This window comes from Lathamus discolor, chromosome 4 (genome assembly GCF_037157495.1).
Source record: "Lathamus discolor isolate bLatDis1 chromosome 4, bLatDis1.hap1, whole genome shotgun sequence".
Taxonomy (NCBI): domain Eukaryota; kingdom Metazoa; phylum Chordata; class Aves; order Psittaciformes; family Psittacidae; genus Lathamus; species Lathamus discolor.
Genome location: NC_088887.1, coordinates 65,514,727 through 65,537,160, shown reverse-complemented (window position 1 = coordinate 65,537,160; position 22,434 = coordinate 65,514,727). Strand labels below are relative to the sequence as shown.

Genomic DNA, 22,434 nt, shown 5'->3' with positions numbered 1-22,434 from the left:
TATGTATAAACAGGCTAGTAAATATATATCTACAATTATTACTTAAGTAAATGTACATCTCCTTTATACATAGTAATTACAGTTCATGTTATGAATTTCTTCTCATCACCAATGCTACTGCCATAAGATAAATTCAACAACTAAGAGGGAAAAATAAGAGCAACCTTTGTCATTTACATATCAGCAAAGTGAGAGAGGGAGGATTTAAAAGAACTAAAGGTCTTATGACAAACTAAAGTAAGTTACCTACCAGAAACAATGAACAAAAAAAAAATTCTGAATCTACTCCTTTACCCCAAATAAAGACATAAAAGACTATCAGAAAGCTTAAGAGCAAAAGTTGCAATGAAACTTGCCTTTTACTGAGGGCCTTATCCCTCACACAGTGACATCAACAGAAAGACATCCACCCATGTCAGCCAGTGGCATGTCACATGGCAGACAACAGCCCTGTCTCCTACCTGCTTGCACAGCTTACAGCTCTTAAGGCTGTATAAAAGCAACAGACAGATGATTTCTTTATTTTTATAGCTTGAAAGCAAACTTCAAGGCTGCAAAATCTCAAATATTTGCAGACTGATACTGCAAATCAGTCTCCCTGATTTGCAGTGTCTGTGTCTCCCCTTTCAATCTGAAAACGAAGTCCAACCACCCTGCTCATATGTAAGGAAGACCCGAGTTCCTACACGATATATATTCGGTGCACAGTCATTCAAAAGCATGAAAAGACTCTCCCAGCTCTTTCTCCTTCCTTCTCGAAGTCTTTCCTTTCTAATCAATAGGGAACCAAAAAATTATACACTTTTTTTCATTTAATATTAAACAAGAACATGAAGTAGAAATGAAAGTAGCAACTTTGATGTGCTTAACCAGCACTTAGTTGACACTGTAATATTGAATTCAGCCTCCAGCCACTTGGGATAAAGATCTGTTCAAAAGCAAAACTGCAAACTGGGGCACAGGGAATTTCAAAGACTCCTTTTAGAAGAAAAATAAAATAAAATAAAATGAGTCTTCCATTTTGAGTAAGACTTTACATTATGGGTGTAGCTGTAGTCAGTCTTGTGCAATGCTAATGGGAATTCACAATGAAGCCAATCTCCCTCCACGATTAAATCCCAAGAAAGAATATTCTCAAGTGTATATCACAGGAGTATAAAACATAGCTGTGCCTAATGTCTGCTTCTGGTTTTAAATTACTTCACGGGTGCAGTGAGATTCAGCTTATATATAGGCAAAATTCACTGTGGAAACACCTCCAGCAAACTCAGAGATCCAGGCAAGGGAACCTACAGAACTACTGAACTTATCAGATGTAGGTACTGGCTGTAGTTTAAGGCGTGCTGAATTTCCCTTTGGACTCCAGTGATCAGCCTGGCTATATCACCATTGATTGTAACAGAGCTTTGACAGGAACTTTCCATACAGACACAGACAGGGAATAGACATTTATTTGCTCTGTTGCAAAATCATGATGTATGCCCAAGATACCCCCACTCAGAAACAGGAGACGCAGCAGAAACTACTGTGCGTAGCAGAAACTACCAACATCCTGCCAAATACCTCTGAAGAAAGCTCTCGCTTGTCCTGCCAAGCCACTGGGAATTCCTGCTTTCAGTGCTCGAACTGTGCACATCTCCCATCTTCACTCTGCTCTGTCATCACTGCTTCATCTGTCTCTCGTATCATATTCCCACAACCAGAAGTGCCAAACCCCAGACACCTTTGCAAGTCCTGCTCCCCAGCATCATACTGATACAGGAAGACATCTACCTAACAAGTTTAAGGAGAGTGAGAAGCAAGACAGCAAATTAACATACACGTAAACCACTGCATCAAGATTAAAATCTGACTATAAAACAAACAAGTTTTGCCTGTATGCTGTGCCTCTGTCCTTTGTTACCAAGACCCTAGAAAAACTTCAGTCTGTGCAAGTCCATTTTAACATCTAAAACCTTTGAAACCAGAGAAGAATGCAAAGATAAAATAAAAGCCAAGCTCCAGTATATGAATACCATTATACGCATTTTTTAGCATACCAGGCAATATCCTTCCAATAAGAGCATCTAGCAACCAGAAGGACTCCTCTTCATTCTTTGTAATAAGAATCAGGTATCCAGCTATGAAGTTCATGCCCTGAAATAGAAAGATGGGCTTTAAGATGCATGCATTTAAGAGCTTCTAGTTTATTTCTTTTGATTAAAGGCTAAATTACTCCACTTCTACAAAGGGGCATATTGAATAAAATCTACTAATAAATGCCACCAGTTGAGTAAGCTGTTAAACCTGCATGACTACAGCTAACAATAATTATTAACAATGATCAAGGAGAAGAAAATTAAAAGGAAAAGCTTAGTAGTCTATAATATACCTTCCTCCTTTTTTAATCCCCGTCCCAATGTAACTGAGAACTGCTTTCACCAACACCAAAACACAGCTGTATTAGAAGTGCAGAACAAGCACAACACACCTGCAGTAGGCAGCACAGCTGCAGAAGGAGAATGAAGAAAGCCTGACACACTCTTTACTCAAAGAGCCGCAGCTTCAGCAGCTTTTACAAGCTGCTGCTGCATAGTATAGAAATAATTTGCTTCCATAATACCTCCAGCACTCCTCATGCTAGTCAACAACTGGCCACTACGGGTCCTACCTTTCAATATGCAAAAGAAGGTAAGCACTGTGAGGTGGGGCATTGGAAGAGCTACAGGAAAATTTGTGAAGATAGTCAGGTCATGACTGGCCAAAGTCCAACTGCGCGATTTTCGTAACTGCTACTCACACTCTGACTGGAGAGGTGGCTTACAGAGCACACAGGTCATCAACTGACATTCCTTGTAAACACACTGCCTTGGTCTCAGGAACTTGTTTTCTTGTATTCACCATAACACTGCTAAGTTATGGAAATATTACACAACAGTCCACTTCCTTAAGCTTTTTTAAGTACTCTTTTCCATAGTAAACAAACTGACCCCCATAACAACATAGCACATCAGTACAACAATGGACACCAGCTGCCTCATAGGTGCAAGCCCCCCCCGCCCAAGTCTTTCTAAGCTAACAGCAAATTATCCTTAAACATTTACAGGCTATGAAGGCTGGTGTTGGTTACATTGCCTTCTTCTGTTTCAGCCCGTTCTTTGGCCTTCTCCTTGTTCTCTCTCCCTCTGAGCTGGAGTCCTCCAGCACATCTATCACCACCAGCAGCACTACCACTGTCGCTGGTTACCCTGCAGTGCTGCAAATCATGGCTGTAAGCCAGACCACAGCTACCAAGAAGAACACTTCTTCCAGCCTCTGGAAGCTACAACTTCCTCTCTGAACTCTCATTTCTTGCATTCAACAGACTTGACTCACCTGTCCCACCTTAGATGACCTTGCAACACTCCCAAAACGTGGGACTATTAGGCCACTGCATCTTTTCCAATGCTTCCTTTCCAAGCCTTGAATCATTACAGCAGTTACACAACTGGCCTGGATAGACCTTCCACAAGCTTACACAGTGCTTAGCCTTCTACTTAGGAAGGCACCTATTTATTTCCATGCTGACAGTTAGCTTAATCATTGCATCTACAGTGACAAGAGACTGGCATTTAACGTGGCACACACAAAAACCTATTCTGGAGCACACGGTCATAGGACACTGAATTTTGCTGGCTACACCAGGGTACATAACATCATACCATCGTCACAGCATGACAATGCACAGCCTAATAGACTCCCAGAGGGGAGACTTAAATGTACCACAAATGCACTAGCATTATGGAAACATCCTCTGGAGAGCCTTCAAACAGTAAAAGCTCTACAAAGCACTTAGAGTGAAAAATGGATCCCCTCCCTTCCTCCCTTCCCCCTTTTTTTGCTCTTTCACTAGCAAAAAAGGTGACTTCCTGAAACTTTGCTTGATATACAATGTGCCCTGGAAAGCAGATGTTGACCTTTGTTTATATTCTACTTATTTAGCCAGAAAAGATAACATTCATCCTGTGAGGAGACAAGAGGTGAAAAGAAATCACAAAGCTTTTTAAATAATCTTCTCTCATCTCCACTGTTCATAATGGCAAGTTAAAAATGCAAAGATTAGCCCACTAGGCAGTTAATGTACTAAAGCTTTTTACTAACAACTGGACATATGTTCTGGGTAGAAGTTAGCATGGTTTAGAAGTTGTGTATGTTTGTGGGTATAACTACCTCTGCATAGGAGCCTGACACTTGTAAAAGAGTATCCATAATTCTACCCCTTCTGTTATTCTTAAAATATTACAATTATATTTGAATACATAATATTGAGAATAATAAAAATTATTAATCTTTTACTTCTATTCTTCAAATAATTTCCCTACTAAAACTGGTTGGGATACACAAAAAGAAATATTTTTAGTGACTTTTTGTCTAAGTCCCTCTAAGTCTTCTCCTCTCCAGATTTCAATAAACATAACTAATACTTTTAACTTTGGAACAATTGTATTTACTGTACAGACTTTTTCAGTTAACAGGAAGTATAGGTTAGCGCTTATATCCCTAGTGGGGACGGGGAAAAGAGAGAAGACGACTTAAGTGAACTGAAAACACATTTTGCTCATGACAGTTCCTGCTTCTTTATGATCCTTAAAGATGGCCACATTTTTCTTGACTGTCATTAATCAACTTTTACCTTCTTTGTGTCCCATAGGAAACTTTACAGCACTCGGCAGTGATGACAGGAGCTTTTTCTGAGCTGCTATTTATGCAGTATCGGGTTGAATTCCAAAGAATTTTTCTTCCTATTTGCCTGTCTATAATGGGATATGGCACCAAATAAATGGTAGCTTCCCCCAGTTATGTGACATGGCATGAATGCTGGTCTGTATTTTGAAAAGTGTGACAGTGAAAACAAAGGAAATTGAGATCTCGTGGTGACTCGTACATAACAAGGCCCATTCTGGGAAAGACAGCAGGAAGGACAGAGGGAAAGGCAAGGTCACTTTATCTTCCTCTCCAACACACCTGATACAACCAGGTGTGATAAAACATTTATTTTGCAGCTAATAAATAGAGCCAAACATGATCAAGCCAGCTACAAAAAAGGCCACAGAGAAACTCACAAAGACATCTGAATTTGCCTGAAGCTATTCATTTCCATGCATTCCCCAGGCCATTCTAAAAACAGAAATAGTTTGTGGATCTGCTTCTGAAAACATATATTCAAATGGAGGACAAATGCTGCTGAAATGCAGCATTGTTTAAAAAACAGTCATTACATACCTGACAATATCCTACTGCTTTATTATGATGCCCATATGCTACCAACACGTTGTAGAGTACATGCTGCAAACAGGGATCAGCAGTTTTGCGGAATTTTACATTATCTGGAAATGTTCTGTTCATGTCTAGATGAAAGGGAAAGAGATCAAAATTAACAGCAGTTCCCTCTTCCACTTTCCAAACAGACCTTCACAGTTCTTCTGAAGTGCAGCTGACACTTCACTATGGCTCACTAACTAGTTTTGGTGGATGAATTTTAAGAAACAGCTCTACCTCCATTTTGGCTAAAACGCCATCTGAATTCAAGGACAATACTCTATTTCCCAAAAAAATAATCCTATTAGTGCACAGAAATCAATTTCAAGCAGAATTAAAGAGATCCTCTGCAGACTGGACTTTCTCAATGTCTGACTGCAAAGACTTAAATGAAAGCAAACCAGACATTTAGACTGACAGAAACAACACACACCAAATTGATATGGCCAAGTGGCATGAAATGAGCTGTGTCTCTAGGAAAATATGTTCTCATAACAAATTAGATGAACTTTCAATTGACTTACTCAGTGAACTTCCACCAAACAGTCCCAAACAGCTAAAAAACAGCCCTGCTTTTGCAGCTGATGACTTCCACTTAAAATCACCTTTTGAAAGTTGTTTTTATTTTCTGGGTGGGGTTTTTTTTTTTTTTTTTTCAAGTTTCTCTGTGATGGGACCATGATAATAGTTGTCTTCATTGGTGCAAGATCATAAAAATAAATATTACTCTCCTTATTGGTATCTAAGCAGCAGAGCATATCCCACATGCTTCAAGCTCAATCCTAAATCAAGGAAGGACTATGCAATCAGTAGCATTTCAAAACACTCATTTCTTCCAGACCAACCATGAACAGTAGGACTCATCTCTCCTTACAAAGGTCTAAAAATTAGATATGCAAGTTCGAGCTAGTCACCCAAAACTCCCTTTAATTGTTGGAAAGAAACAGGCAGAGTTGATTTTTTGCCTGCATCACTCCATAAAGAGGGAACCCAAGGTCACTAGTCCAGGCGTGTGCATCTGATTTTAAGAAGTTTAAGTTGGGGAGAAAAATCCTATTCAAAAGTAACTTGGTGATTTTTGAGACTCCTTAATAAAATACAAAGAGTTGTTTTCTTTACATTTAATAACAACAGTGTTAAAGTTAATAAATAAAATCAGTAACAGCACTACTGTACAGATATCTATGTCTTAAGGCTTAATCATGTCTTATCAGCCCCTTCCTGCATAAAGGAAGAAGTCTGTTACAGCTTTGACACCAAGTTGAGCTGTAAGCAACCAAAGGAAGAAAGCTCCCCAAAAATCGTAAGTAGTGTAATGGAAGTCACAAGTATTAAAAACCTATCACATTAATCACTAGCTCTTCCTTTTAAAATGAAAAAGTCATTAACAGAAATGGGTGGGCAGGGAAATATTTCACTTCACCTCTCATGTGACTGAAAAGAAAAACACCAGGAAAAAGGCAATTTTTAAAAGGACTTGAGCAACAGCCAGTTATAGGATAAATACATTTGTTATGTTTCTTCTTGGTACAAAGAGCAGCACAGTATTTGCACAATCAAAATTTGTTGTTTATTAAAGTACATGATGGATGTTACAGAAAAGATCAATGCTAACATTTCAGTTATGGCTCTTCCCTTCAGCTATGCAGACAGGGTGAGGGGGGAGTATAAGAATTACATCATATACAGAGCAGAGATTACTCAAACCAAACTCATCTTTAACTTCACAACCTGACGGAGGCCTGCAGTTGAGAGAATCTGTTCCAACTTGCTTTCTGATTGTAGGAAGTCTGCCAATTTTATGAAGGAGTTAAAACTTTTCTTTATATTTACTAACAGTATTTTAGTTTGAGGAGAAGGAATGGGGACAAAAAAAGATACAAGAGCTAGAAGTCTTTACACTTAATAGAAGATACAGGCATGGTTTCACAGGATTCCTTGTGCCAGAATACCACCCTGAGAGCACCAAGAGCAGGGGGTCCCACTTCCTCTCCATCCTCCCCTTTCTGTTCCATTTGCATGCTCTCCCCTTTCCTCCAGCTCTGAGGCTCCTCTGACTACAGTGTGAGGGAAGTTAACCCACTCAAGTGCACACAAACTCATGTTTTACCATGCTATGAGATGACTTGAAGCAAACCGCAGCAGCAGGTGCGAGCTGCTCATTTGACTTGAGCACTTACCCCCACTTTAATAACCCTGCTCCAGAGGAGATATCCAAACACCTTCTCTCACTCTATGCAGCCCACTCTCTTGACCTGCTAGCCATTAACCTACTTCATTCTTAACAGACATTAGTGTCCAAAGGAACATTGCCTCAAACTAGTCCAGTTTTGGGGGAAAAAATATTCAGAATTATTTTCAAGCAGGAAAATGAATGTTAGAACTTTATGCTGCTGGATAAACCCCCAAACTATGACCATCTTGTGACTGTGTGCAGATCTGCTGGCTATAACCAAACTAAGTATAGGAGCATGGGACCAGGAAGAAGACCACAGAGAAAAGCTAGCTACTCCTTTGTGGTAAATTCAGAATAAATCCCAATAGCATTTATTGTTCAAATGATCTTTCAGCACAGTGAGATGGCAGTGTTATGCTGCTGTGAAACAAAACCAACGGCTTTCCTCTCCTGTTGATTAATCTCTGTGCAACAACCTTGAGAAGACCATCAGCTTTTTTCTTCTCTTCCACAGGTCTGTGGCATCTCCAGCCCTCATTCAGTAATACAAACGTAGGCAGAAAGCCACATTAGCCCCAGTTTATAAAACAGACATCTATTTTGATAGATGTAACAACTGTTGATGCTGTTTCTAGAGCAAAGAGATTTAAGTGTGCAGTCCAGAAAACTAATGCTTTTGTATCGGTTTTGTGCTTTTCATATCAAAAGCACCTCAAAAGTCAGACACCTACAAGTCGACCTTCTTCATCTTGCTATCTCATCCTTTCTGTTCTTACCTTCAGATCCAGGTGCTTCCCACTCCCAGACACAATGTCCAGCAAATTACACGACATCCTCTACTCCACTTACAGTCACTCTTTTGACACTGCTACATCTGTAGCTTGTATCTGCTCTGAATAGCTTCCAGGCAGGTAATATTTTTTAGCTCCACTGCAAACCTCCAGAATGATGAGGTTAGGTCATCAACTACAACTTGGAAAAATAATATACTGAAAGAGTATTTTCAGTAACTGGATATTTAGGACTCACCTTCAAGCTTTTCCCTGCAACACCTGAACTAGAAATTTTTTGGGAGGTTTGGGTTTTTTTGTTGTTTAACTTAAGGTCAAGTTTGCTATCAACTAAAACCAGAGAAACTGAGCCTGACACCCCTGACCATCAGCATCAAGTGACATTTCAGTAGCTTGCAGCAATCAAGAGAGCAAACAGGGCTTGGATTTCCTACAGAAGAACAGTAATGCCACTGTATAAATCTGAGAAACACCTGCATAAATTCCATTCCCCTTCATCCCCAAAAGGGGATATCAGAATTGGATGAAGTGAAAAAGAGAATGACAACAAGAAAGAGCACAGGTATGAAATGGCTACCGCATCTAATGTAAATCAAGGCAGATTATAGCTCCTTAATTTGGAGGGAGATTCTTATGAGCAAGACATCACAAATCTGTAAAATCATAAGCAAAGTAAATTATGTGAAAAAGAGCAGCCAGAGGGATTTTCATTAATTTTTTCCCCATCCAGTGTTTTTAACTACAAACATATGCATATTTACTCAGGAACTCCACAAACCACAGATAACTGGAAATTAGGAAAAACATTCTGAGGAAGTATCACTACACACTTTACACCTCCAGTTCTTCCTTTAGTTGTTCTAGTAAACAACTAGAATATAGACCAGATGAGGCAGCAGTTTGGATATGACCTGATATGGCTTCTCTTACAGAGACAAAAAAGCTGACACTGCTGTTTCCCTTGCTCTTGCAAGGTTAAAGGCACTAAACTCATGTGAAAATTCACAACCTTCGCTAACAGTATAATCCTATTTAGAGAAGTTTATTAGTGTGCTGATGGTAAAATATTCATTGTCTCCAGTGAAGTGGCAATGGCTATTGTTTGACTTACTTTTCGAACCCATAAACTTCACTAAGATCCTGCAACTACTATGCACAATCAGATCTTTATGCCAGCAGTCACGCAGTGTGGCACGGGATCAGGGGACTGACTTGACAAATATCAGACCCTGAGTTTCACAGCACCTACAGCTCCTTCTCATGAAATAAAAGTGGAAACATGGATATTAGCTGCATGTGCATGCAAAAGGACTTGCAGACAGACATACTTACTATGAAATTCAATGGCTCAGCCTAAGTGGGGCTTAATGCGAGGAAGCTACATCAACTAACACCCCAGCCTTTCTGTAACCAGCGTGTAGCCTTTGCATTAGGAGGACAGCTACATTTTCTTCCTGCCAACACCATTTGTCCTACCAAACTTTACTATAATAGGGCATGAACAACAAAGTGCAGTAGGAATGCATGCCCTTCTAAATCCACACAGAAACCAAGCCATGAAAAGTTCCATCAGAATTTAGAGACCTGCATTCTTTAAGCTCTTACTTTTATGTTTAGAATAAGAAGCCTGCTCTCTCCTACACTTGTATTTACTAAGTAAAAAACAAAAAAACAAATGAACCAAAACTCCACAAGCACACCAAACTCATAACACAAAATTAGCAATAAAGCCCACCAGTTAAGAATCAGCAAGTTAAAGGGCAAATATGGTGAAAGCACTGTTCAGATCAATTTAGCTGAAAGACTTTTATTGCTATTACTAATCAGATTTTTCCTTCAAGATTAGACCATTCCTCCACACAGTCTACCTGCACTTTTTAACTTGATGATATCCCATTAAAGACACTCCCATATTGAAAATAAGTTCCAAACACACATGAAAATTGTTTGGAGTTTCAGGGCATGTAAAAGAAACAGGACACATTGGCTCTTACACATATTTTAAATTAACCTGAAATAAAGTCTTGGGTTGGCCTTGTCCTGCTGCCCCTTACACTAAACAAAAAAAGCAAGCATGGTTGCTGTTTTGTTGTTTTTGAACCGCAGCATTATCCTGGGCTAACTTTACAGCTAGACCACAGGACTAAATACGGGATAACTGCCTAAAAATTTTGGAAACTGCAGACAGGAAAGCGAACAGCACCAATATTCCACATTCTTCTTTAGTTTACCATTAAAAACAACTACAGTTATGGGAAAACACCACAGGCAGAACAAAATTAACAACAGACAACAATTCACACTGAAACAAACTTTAGCTAAACCCCAGTATAAAATCTGCACACTAAACAGGAACATGAAGTTTATTAAACAGAAAGTTACCATTCAACTTAAGTACTTTGCTCCTTCTGTGCCTCGTACTTTAGCATTATTTCTTCCTTTCTGAAGGGACATCTATCATTCTATAGTCAAAGATCCTCTTTTTACTTCCCTACCTCTTCCAATAAAACCACTTCAGCCTATTCTTCTTTATCCCTTCCCTCACTTGCTCCTTGTTAGTTTTCTCTTCTGCAGTTTTCTCATCAAGAAGGGGAAAAGGGAAGACCTGGGGAATTACAGACCAGTCAGTCTCACCTCTGTGCATGGTAAAATCTTGGAGCACATTCTTCTGGATGGCATGCTAAGGCACATGAAAAACAACAAGGTGCTTGGTGACAGCCAGCATGGCTTCACTAAGGGGAAATCCTGCCCGACCAATTTGGTGGCCTTCTATGATGGGGCTACAGAATTGATGGATAAGGGTAAAGCAGTTGATGTCATCTACCTGGACTTGTGCAAAGCGTTTGACACTGTCCCACACAACATCCTTCTCTCTAAATTGGAGAGATATCAATTTGATGGATGGACCACTCGGTGGATAAAGAACTGGCTGGATGGCCACACACAAAGAGTTGTGGTCAATGGCTCGATGTCTGGCTGGAGACCGGTAACGAGTGGTGTCCCTGAGGGATTGGTGTTGGGACCGGTCTTGTTCAACATCTTCATTGCTGACATGGACAGTGGGATTGAGTGTGCCCTCAGCAAGTTGCCGATGACACCAAGCTGTGTGGTCTGGTTGATATGCTGGAGGGAAGGGATGCCATCCAGAGGGACCTTGACACGCTTGTGAGGTGGGCTGATGCCAACCTTATGAAGTTCAACCACGCCAAGTGCAAGGTCCTACACCTCAGTCGGAGCAATCCCAGGCACAGCTACAGACTGGGCAAAGAAGAATTCAGAGCGGCCCTGCAGAGAAGGACTTGGGGGTGCTGGTCGATGAGAAAATGAACATGAGCCGGCAGTGTGCGCTCGCAGCCCAGAAAGCCAACCGTATCCTGGGCTGCATCAAAAGGAGTGTGACCAGCAGGTCGAAGGAGGTGATCCTGCCCCTCTACTCTGCTCTTGTGAGACCTCACCTGGAGTATTGTGTGCAGTTCTGGTGTCCTCAACATAAAAGGGACATGGAACTGCTGGAACAAGTCCAGAGGAGGGCCACGAGGATGATCAGGGGACTGGAGCACCTCCCGTATGAAGACAGGCTGAGGAAGTTGGGGCTGTTCAGCCTGGAGAAGAGAAGGCTGCGTGGGGACCTCATAGCAGCCTTCCAGTATCTGAAGGGGGCCTATAGGGATACTGGAGAGGGACTCTTCATCAGGGACTGTAGTGACAGGACAAGGGGTAACGGGTTAAAACTTAAACAGGGGAAGTTTAGATTGGATATAAGGAGGAAATTCTTTCCTGTTAGGGTGGTGAGACACTGGAATGGGTTGCCCAGGGAGGTTGTGAGTGCTCCATCCCTGGCGGTGTTCAAGGCCAGGTTGGATGAAGCCTTGTGTGGGATGGTTTAGTGTAAGGTGTCCCTGCCCATGGCAGGGGGGTTGGAACTAGATGATCTTGAGGTCCTTTCCAACCCTAACTATTCTATGATTCTATGATTCTATGAATTAATGTAGTAGCTCTTCCAAGACTTTATTTCCTTCATAACTCACACATGATTATTTATCTTCTTCAATTATTTGCCCTTCCCCACAGAAATATTTTTGTTTCTTGATATAAACTGTGAAAATACACCTACTGTCATACTATCACTCTTCATCTCATTGTGTAGTACTGGAAAAGAAACTGTTTGCAGCTCCCTCTTGCAGCAATTGTACCCCAACTGTTTGATCCTTCTCCAGGCCCTTTCCCAGGCTGGCTCTGGAAAGTCATCTTAGTGGCTCCCCCTTTATTCATAGTTATAGTTCTACTGTTTCTACTTCTGACCAGGATATGAGCCTGAAGATTTCTGGCTAGTCTTCATATTTATAGAAACATCAAAGTTTATGCTCCAAAATGCCTTACTAAGGCGTGTACTCCCAAAAGCCCACAGTCCTGCTGCTGATGTTGCAGGGAAAGGCAGAGAAGCTCGGCATAAACCAGAAAGTGTTCAGATCTTTATCCAACTAGAATAGAAGTCCATAATGCACCAACTTTAACTACCTGTCCTTTTGAAGAGGAGAAAGATGACAACTGCACCTGCCATTCTAACAGAAGAACCTCAGCATTGTGCTTGTCCAGAGCACAGCCCAACCTCTTGAATCATTACCTGGGCAATTCAGCCAATATCAGCTTCTCTATGAAAGCTCTGCTGCAGCAGGTTGAAAAGTTTCAGGACAAATATCAGTTACGTCAAACTGCTACTTGCTTGTCCTCCCCTACTGCCTCTTGAAAACACCCAGTGGGCCAGTCTAAAGACTGGTTGCCCCAACAGCCTGTCACCAACATTGGCCATTGATCAAAAGTTCACAGACAGTGCATATGAAACTGGATTAGTAAAGGAGTGTTATTTCTCCTACACTTGCATTCTTTCAGGGATTTACATTTAGTGTTTAGTATTTCATGCACCAGGTGAATTTCCCTATTCCTCAGTTTGTCAAAACTGCTGTTTAAACCAGTTCATACTTCTGGCCTCAGCAGCACCCTCCAGTAACACAACTGCCACAATTCAGTGATACACGAAACCTGCATCATGGCAAATTTCATTCAGTGGCCTTGGTTCTTATATTACAAAAATCAAATAACAATTGCTCCTCATTCACCCTCTCTACACCATTTATAATTCATATAGCTCTATCAGCAGCTTTTCCTCAGCAATCTTCTTCCTCAGACTGAAATCCAAGCCTACTTCACCTGCCTCATACAGACACTGTACTGCATCTTTAACCATCCCTGCTGCTCTTCCAGTGTCCTACTGGGACAGGAGTAAGGAGAAACAGACCCAAAGGCAGGTCTCATTGTACATAACTCTTCAGTCACTTAGGAGATGACACAGTCTTCCAGTTGTTCTCTGGAATAATTTCTCATCTTCCTTAATGCTTTTGACCACACAATGAACCTGGAAAGATCTATACTGGGAAACAGCTTACAGCTAATCTAATTTATACTATAATTCAGCACTTAAACCACTACTACAGAAATGTAAGTTTTCCATGACATAACTTGATCCCCAACATTTGAGGACATAGGACAGATAAGCAAGGATAAACAGTGTTATCAAGACAATAACCTGTTTTGATTGCTTCAACCAGCTTGTCATTCTTCTCTCCTTCAAGCAGTCTGTGGTAATAGCCAGGGTTTTGTTCCATGTTGGCTTGGGCCCCACTCACAATCATCCAGATCAATGCACGGTGTTCATTGGGGATGCCTTTCCTGATATATCTCTTCACTGCAAAACAAGAAGTTTGGTGATTTAAAAAAAAAAAAAAAAAAAAAGTAAAATTTCCATCAGCATTTTTCATCTGGAAATGAGCAACAGAAAGTTCAGATATCATAGAAGAACTCTTGACTGAAGATTATTAAGCTTTCTTTTCTATGCATTGCCTTCTCAGCTACATAGTGTATTTGAGGTTCATTACTAAGTTCTTGCCACTCAGACTCCCCACTCTAGGTCAGATTTTCAGACCTAGGCTTTCTTAACTCCCTCATCTATTTCCCCATTAGGATTTGGAATCCTTTCCTCTTCTTCCCACCTTTCCAGATGGAGATACAAATAGCAAGTTTCTCCTTGATCTTTCTCCTTTATTATTCAGATGAACACTGACTTTTTCTTTCCCTACATCACCAATGGCCTCTGACATGATAACCCTTTCTGTTTGCTTGGTTATGCTCTAGCACAAATGGCTGTTAATATAAGCCCAGGATTTCAGTTTAGCACCTAACCACTGAAATCATGGCAGAAACTGACAAATAGGAAGTATGTGGCTACTGTCTAAATGAGCCTGTGGAAGAACTGGAGATGTGAGTGAGCAGCAGATGATTTTTCCCAGAATAACTGGGGAAGTCTTTTCATATCTAAAGTAGCTCTTATCTCCTGTATCGTATTCATCATCAGGGTGTGTTGCAAGGGATTTTTTAAGCAGATGATTCAGTCTAAATAAGTAGGATGGCAAGACTGCAGGAGGAAGCATCAAGCTAATGACAGCCAAAGCAGCTTCCTCCTGGGAATGGTATGAAAAATATTAACAGGGAGCCAATGCTCCCCACTGGTATGTAATCCTGAATCAGCATTATACCCTTCTGACCCAAAAAGACACCCAAATGTTTGAGATCCTTCTGCTTTTTCCAAAGAGAAGAAACTCACAAAGGAACCAGACAATTCTTATTAAATGAATGAGACTGTGTAGTATCCACTTCTCCTCCTTAAATTCTATGGGACTCACATGAGAGTGGGGATTTTTATTCTGCACACACACAGAGACACATCTAAAATATCACCAGATCTGATTTTATCCAGTCACAAAGATCTGAAACTCTAGATCAACTATGCCTGAAGTAAAAGCCTTAAAACCAGCAGAATGAACTGAGGTTTTGCAACAACTCAACTAGCCACCGTCTAAACACATTCCACCTAATTTCAGCTGCCTATCCTCTGGGAGCCAAAGCTGCTTTCCCAGTGTCAACAGAGCAATCTGTGCATCTCTGATGGGCATTCCACCCACCAAAAATATGGTACTTTCTCTCAAAAACACTCCTACCCTTAACATTTGCAATAAACACCTGGTATTTAAGGTAGAGTTTTTGTTCAGCATTTTGATGAGGATTTATACTCATGGGTTAGTCTCTACTGTTCTAGATGTAAAGTAACTATGGTCTTCTTGTAGACAGGCTGAAAATAATTTACTTGTTTCCATGGATGTCTAATAATCCCCACTTCATCTTTTTTTACAGTATTTTGAACTGTAAAGCTCAGGAAATCTATCGATGGACATAGCAAATTCAGGAATGAGCATAGGGAACCAGTCCCATTTAGGTCTGCAAGAAGAGACATTTGGATGAGCCTGCAAATGTTTCTAGAAGCAAATTTACTGGCTAAATCACAGTATTATCATATTCTAACACATAATTCAATTTTTTTTTTTTTTTATGAAGCAACTGTAAATTTTGAGAGCATAGCCAGCATCCATATCCAACAATACACATTAAACTCAAGAGAAGCAGGGACAACCCTTTGACACTGACACAAGGGGAAAGCAGGCCTGCAGCACAGCATATACTAATTATTCCTCAGTGTCATTGTTCTCATGGTAACAGAGAGCCAGAGGCTTGTACAGCCCCAAGTGTCTACCTACCCCAGCTCCCCCACTCCCCAAAGAATGAAAAAGCCCTTTACATGGTGCTTTTCTTCCTCACACCATTATCATACTTGCCAGGATCTACAAACTAGCACACAGAAGCAGCAGAGTAGTTTTGAAAATAAGGACAGTTGTGATTTAGTATGTCATATTCTATACACAAAATTGTATTGTTTTGTACAACTATGTATCTGTTTTCTATAGGCCCTCTTCTGCATTATCCTCAGGAACTAAAAAGCCCTCAGCAACAGTCCACACCACAGAATATCCTCCCACTGTAACATTAAAGAAGCTTTCATAGATGAAGCCGGATTGTGCATGTGTCTCCAACCTCACTTCCGACTAATTGTAAAGCAAGGGCTTGATCTTTAAAGCAGCACTGCTGAATACCAGCAAGCCCAGAGTATCCACATGAGGGATCACTCCCAGGACAACCACAGTGTACACAAAGCAGTCTAAGCTTTAAAACATGTGCAGTAAAGAAATATCTTTATGTGATACTTTTGCCTCTGTTCATTAATAGGAAACAGCAATATTTAAGCAAACAAAAGCAGTCTTAATTCCATTACTTAAATCCACAATTTTCAGCTACTTTTTCAGTTACCAACAATTACTGTTGAATGCTGAAGAAACTAACTTGGACCCTAGAGGATAAATTCTACAGAAGAGCTGAAACTAGCATCAGTCAAGGAATTGAAAGTTTTATTTCATGAATACATCACAGAAGAAACAAAAGCAGATCTGGGGTGCAAGTGTTCAAGTTATAGTCAAACACGAAAACTGACTTTCTAAGATGCTCCTTACTTTCTCCAACCCGTGGGCTGGAACAGAAGTGTCCAAGTGATAACCACCGTTTAGTACCATTCACCTTTCACTGTATTTTATCAGCCTCAAAGACTAGAAAACACATTCCGCTACTGTTCAGTTCTGGTTAATCCACTTACAGACAGATTCTTTTACAAAAGAGACTTCTGGTCAGAATTACACTACTTTGAGCAATTATGTCAGTTTGCTGTAAAAAAGCCAAAGCAGAAAGCTGCTTTTGGACCCATAAAGACAGCAGCTGAATGAAGAAAAACAAAAATTAAGAGGATCTCCGTAGTGGTGAAACGAGAGAGAGGAGGCAAGTGACCAAACAGCAACTGAAAATTCAGATGTGCAAAGGAAACAAGGTGAAGATAGCAAGAGTAGAGGGGAAAACAAAACAGAACAAGAAAAAGGAACTGTCAGCCAAAATTCCTATGACCTGCCCTGCCGGACGGCTGTAATCCAGAACAACAGGATACACTGCTTAATTAACTAACTACTTATCTTTACAGTAGAACCGAATTATATGCATACATACATACTATCCTGGATGCGAGGCATGTGAACATGCCACATTTCCAAACTGGAAAATTAAGGCAAGTCATCACTTCTTCCTGTTCACTGGGACAGGAATTAAGAGCTTCTCTATGTGTAAAGACAAAAGGCGCCTGGAGCTACTGAGATACCACATATATAATACCGCTCTCACATCTACTCACAACAGGATGCATTTTAAAAAGCCCCCAACAGAACTCCAAAGAAAAGTATGGGTTTACAGGTACAGCTATTGCATTCAGGGGGAAGTGGCAGTTCTAGCCTATATCTGACTTGCAGAAGAGGGGAAGTTAATCAGAGCCAGCAGCTACTAAGCAAAGCTTCAAAGCAATGAAGTCAGGTTCTGGAGGAGTGAAATTCAACACACCACCAGGCAGACCTTCTGGTCTCTGAGTGCCTGCAAGGAAATCAAAGCACATATCTAAACAACTGCTTACATAATTCTATGTGCACATGCCATAGTCTTACAGATATAAGAAGGGAAGTATTTAAAAATCAGCAATTGTGCAGGTTAATCTGTTGCTCTCCTCTTCTGTGGTATCAGTTTAGGATAATGCCAGAGGCTTATTGTAACAACTTCACAGTTATACTCAAGATCATATTTCCTCAACATTATTTATATCAGTCACTCTCCTTACATACTACACACACATATATACATATATACGAGAAGGCATAATCTACAAATCTTAGTAGACTTAGCAAAATATAGTAATGTCAAAGATGATGTACCAGCCTGCAAGGGCTTGCTACAGCCAAGAGCCATTGCCTGCATCCACTCAGTGGATTTATGGCATGCTAGTTTTCACAAACGATAGCCTGTTAGAAGCAAAACCACATTAATGGTTACTTCCATTACATGGCTAGTGGGGCAGCATGATCATCAGTGCTGAAATCTGGTGGACAAATTGAGAATTTGGTCAAAGTTTTGGCTCTCAAATAAGACCAAAGGCATTCACACTGTTTGTATCACAGTAGAATTCTGTGTCTGCAATGCTGGAAGAGAAATGTAATGAACTAGAAACTGCTAAAAGCTGCCTCTGTCACAGTTCTTGCATTGTAAGAGAAGGAGACGAATCAAAACCTGATATTTTTTTTTCACAACTAGAAAACTAAGTTTTGCAGAATCTCAAAATCCTCACTAATTCAAAAAACTGCACAGTTATCACTATATTCAAACTTGACACCCTAAGGAAAAGCTTTGGAAGAAAGAGATTAGAAGTAGCTACTTTCCGATTTGCAGCATCTGATCTTGCGGTTATAGCTCAAACCTACAATCTCTGGGGTTCCTCATCCTTAAAATGGACATCCATACACTCAATACACTGTTATAATACCTCACTAGTTATCATTCCATTCTTCATGCCAAGAAAAAAAAAAACTACCCCAAACAAAACCATCAGAATTACCAATGAAAGTCTGCATCTGAAGCACAGCTCTAAGTATTCAGCTATGTAACACTCTACATACACAAAGGCCTGATTAACTTTTGCTTAGTTTTACTCACTATAACATATTTATACAGACCTCTAACTTCAAAAGACTCCTAAAGGAAATACAAGCTGAATAGCATCATTAAGGGCAGAGAAGAAAACTTAAACACTTATATGAAAAAATAACCCAGAGAGAGAGTGGGAGGAAATCCCCCCCACCCTTTAGTTTCATGGGACTCCCTGCCACCTTCTGACTCTTGCCATTTATTGCTCCCTGTCCCTCTTTGAAGATAAAACATTACTACAGGTTTTCTTGCTTTTGGAAGCGGCCATCAACAGTTCCATCAGCATTTTATCCAATGCTGCATTAGTGCCTACATCAAATTTTACTTTCTTCACTTTCCTGAGGCATTTAGCATCAGTTCTCAGTACACACCTTTTTAGCTGTGGGGTTACACGATTTTACAAAAGGATACGGACAGCTGGAAAATCTTAGCAATCTAAAGAACTGTCAAAGAGTCAGCAACTAAGAGTCCCATGGGGTTCAAGACAGTCATACATAATCTCATGTCTCTTTAAAGAGCGCACAGAGCAGAGTACAATACAACAAACAGCTAGAAAACAGCATCTTGGAAGTGCAGTGGTCATGATCTCTGCATTACAGAAGTAGTAAGATAAAGCATATGCCAAAGATTACTCCTTTGTAAGTTTAAAATGAAATCAGAGATTCCCCTAAGAATAGCACACTTGCCTACGTTATATTAGCTTATACTACTGGTTTTCACTTGAAGACAAAAATAGTATTTAACATTCAAGGACGTAAAACCCATTTATATTGGTTCCAACATAATGGGTTTTTTTTACCTACAAATAGACATACACCTCACCTTTTAAACTCTTCTGTATACTGTTATTCCCCTTTAGGAGCTTGGACCATTTTATTGCTCTTCTAGTGAGTACCACTAGGTACCTGGAAAAGAACGCTTCATAGGATGCATAATCAAAGTCTTCTGGCCTTTCAAACCCATACGGATCAACCCTACAAAATAAAAAAGAATTCTTGTTAAAATGTTTCTACATACCTATAGCTGGGAAAAAAAACACAACCCAAAACCCACAAAAATGCAATTACGCTTTAAGTAACTTCCAGTTGCTATGTTTTCAAAACACTCAAAACTCTTTCCTCCCAACAAAAGCCTACTTTATATGAATTTAAACATGCACTGTTCAGTCAGTTTTACAGATTTCACTACTTTTGGAAGTAAGGAGTTTTTTGAGCAAACGATCCACTGTGTGCAAAACCAACCCAAATTATGACCACACAGAATTCTGGGGTGTGTGGGGGGTAATTTTTCCTCAATACATACAAACAGCTTAAAAGTATGATGGTATAGCGCAGCAGCTCAAACATGGCTTGAACTCGCTTTCCACACTGCACAGAAAAACAACAACAAAAAGTACAAGTGTAAAAAGTTACAAAGACTTTTTTTAAAAGCAGTAATTTCTGAAATTATCTTTAGGAAAGTATATGGAATGGAGAAAAAAACAAAAACCAAAACCAAACCACGAATCTTTGTGCCAATATACCTTCTTCATACTTAGTATCAAAACTGCTTATTTTACTATCTTTAACACTATGTCAGTGTTATATTGGGCAGCACGACACTGATGGAGTTTCAGAACTGCAAGTCTGATTCTGTTTTAGCTTGATATACAGCTAGTTCACCTTGCTAAACTAGATTTATGACAACTTCCCAGGATGCTTTACACCTGCCAATTATCACCTGAGTACAGAACACTCATCAGCTTCATAGAAGTTAAACAGGCAGAGAAGTCTATTCACAGAAAACATTGCTAGATGGACATCAAGGCATAACTTCCAAAAAAACACTGCCCATTTAATTCATGGAGCAGGAATTTGCCCATGGAGCGGCACCGATACAGCCTTGGGCAAACTGCCTCACGGGATGGTCACGGGTAGTAAAGGATGAATCAGAACAGGAAGAATTAAATACTCAAATCTCAGATTGTTATTATCTAAGCGGCTGTTAGAAAAGTCACCTTTGTATTCATATGCTCCTCAAGTTTGACACAAAAGCCATAGATGTGAAAAAACAGTGAAATCACCAACACAGGTTTCTCTGAGGAAATGAGCACAAAAACACTCAAAAAACCCTAACACCTCCATGAACATACATCTCATACTTATGACCGCGACTGTACAGGCGGCAAGTGCAGATTAACTTCACGCTCAACTCCATTCCTGAGGTAGAAAGGGAAACCAGAGAGTCAGGAAGTAGGGTTGTGAGGAAGTTACCTTCCTCAACGCGCCCGCAGGCAGCGCAGGTTGCCACCGCTGCCAGCGGTGCCCGCACCTCGGCAGCCGCATCGCTGTCCGGTTGTTCTCCCCCCCTGGAGCCCCCTCAGCCATTTCCAGCCCGGTCAGGCCGCTACCTGCCGCCGCTGCCTCCTCACATCCCCAAGCGTTCTGGGAGGAATACACCTAGCTGCCCCGCCGTTAACCGGCTCCAAGTTCATCCTCCACCACCACAGCTCCCCTCAGCCCCAGCCCTTCGTCTGTCTCGGCAAGATACCAGCAGGGCAAAAGGCTATTTTAAGGCACTACAAAAAAAAACCCGAGATCCCTGCACAGCGCTGAGAGCCACCGCTCCTGCTGCCGGCTCACTCCCTCCCTCAGTCCCAGTGCCGCAGATTCACAGTGAAGTTCTGAAAGGCGGTCATTTTAAACGCGATCCCCCCCGCCCGGGAAAGCGCAGGCGGGAGCGGGCAGGCAGCCGTCGCCGCCCCGGCTGAGGGTCAGGCACGCCGGACCTCAGAGCCGACCCGCCACACGGGCCCGGCGCTAGCAGGCTGAGGCACCGCCGCCAGCAGCCCTTACCTGTACGCCCAGTCCCGCCCGTCCTCTCGGCTCTCCATGGGCCGTCTGCGCTCGGCCTCCCCCCGGGCGGGGAGCGCGGCGCGTCGGCCGCTCAGAGAGCTCTCCTCAGGCCGAGCAGCGCCGCAACCGAAGCCCACACGGAGCGGCCGTTCGGTTCAACTCTCCTGGCGCCCGGCGAGGGGCGGGGGCGGCCGCCAGGTCCCGCCTCCTATGCCAGCAGGGGCCGGGCGGCGCCTGGGCGGCGCCTGGGCGGCCTCATGCCGCTGAGGCACCGCTGAATCTCCGCTCGGGTCTGTTCTGCCGGGTGGGCGCCTGGGCACGGGAGGGGCCGTGGTACCGTCTTGACCCCGGTTTAGGTTCGTGTGTTTCACGTTTATGCCACCTCTGGAGAAAAGCTCAAATATTGAGGGAAATATCTCTAACAAAGGGGGAGAGCGGCCACAGGTGCGGCCCTTTAAAGCAAGGGGATTTCCCCATAACCAACAAGAAGAGGTGGTTGTATTAGTATTTTAGTCGTCCCCCCCATTCTTCCATTTAATTTCCTCAAATAGCTCATTAAAATCAACGCTGTGTTACACTGAAGTACTACCATCCTTAGCTTCTGCTGACTTAGTTTTCGCCGTAAGCTAACAATCATTTAAATATGACTTAAATAATCAATGACAGGTTGTAAAAACCATGGAGTAATAATACCTAAAATTATACCCAAAAAGGCTTCCTAGTTTCCAGAACCCATCTCCAACATTAGCACACTGCTCTTTGTCTTTCGAGGTGTCAAACAAACCTCAAAACCCACACAGACTCTGCCCTACCTGACTGCCAGCAACTTAATCTGTAACACACTGCC

At 41.4% G+C, this 22,434-nt stretch overlaps 1 protein-coding gene across 1 annotated transcript in view; it reads right to left on the bottom strand.

The window, feature by feature from the left end:
- The window catches only part of GRTP1 (growth hormone regulated TBC protein 1), a 38,197-nt gene extending 16,397 nt beyond the window's left edge, over positions 1–21,800 (bottom strand). The window contains exons 1-5 of the mRNA XM_065677882.1: positions 21,588–21,800; positions 19,576–19,727; positions 13,829–13,987; positions 5,242–5,366; positions 2,040–2,136 (exon numbers count right to left, since the gene is read on the bottom strand). Coding sequence (XP_065533954.1) covers positions 2,040–2,136; positions 5,242–5,366; positions 13,829–13,987; positions 19,576–19,727; positions 21,588–21,625 — 571 coding nt within the window. The 5' untranslated portion in view covers positions 21,626–21,800. The remainder of the gene's footprint in view (positions 1–2,039; positions 2,137–5,241; positions 5,367–13,828; positions 13,988–19,575; positions 19,728–21,587) is intronic.
- Between the last annotated feature and the right edge of the window lie 634 nt (positions 21,801–22,434).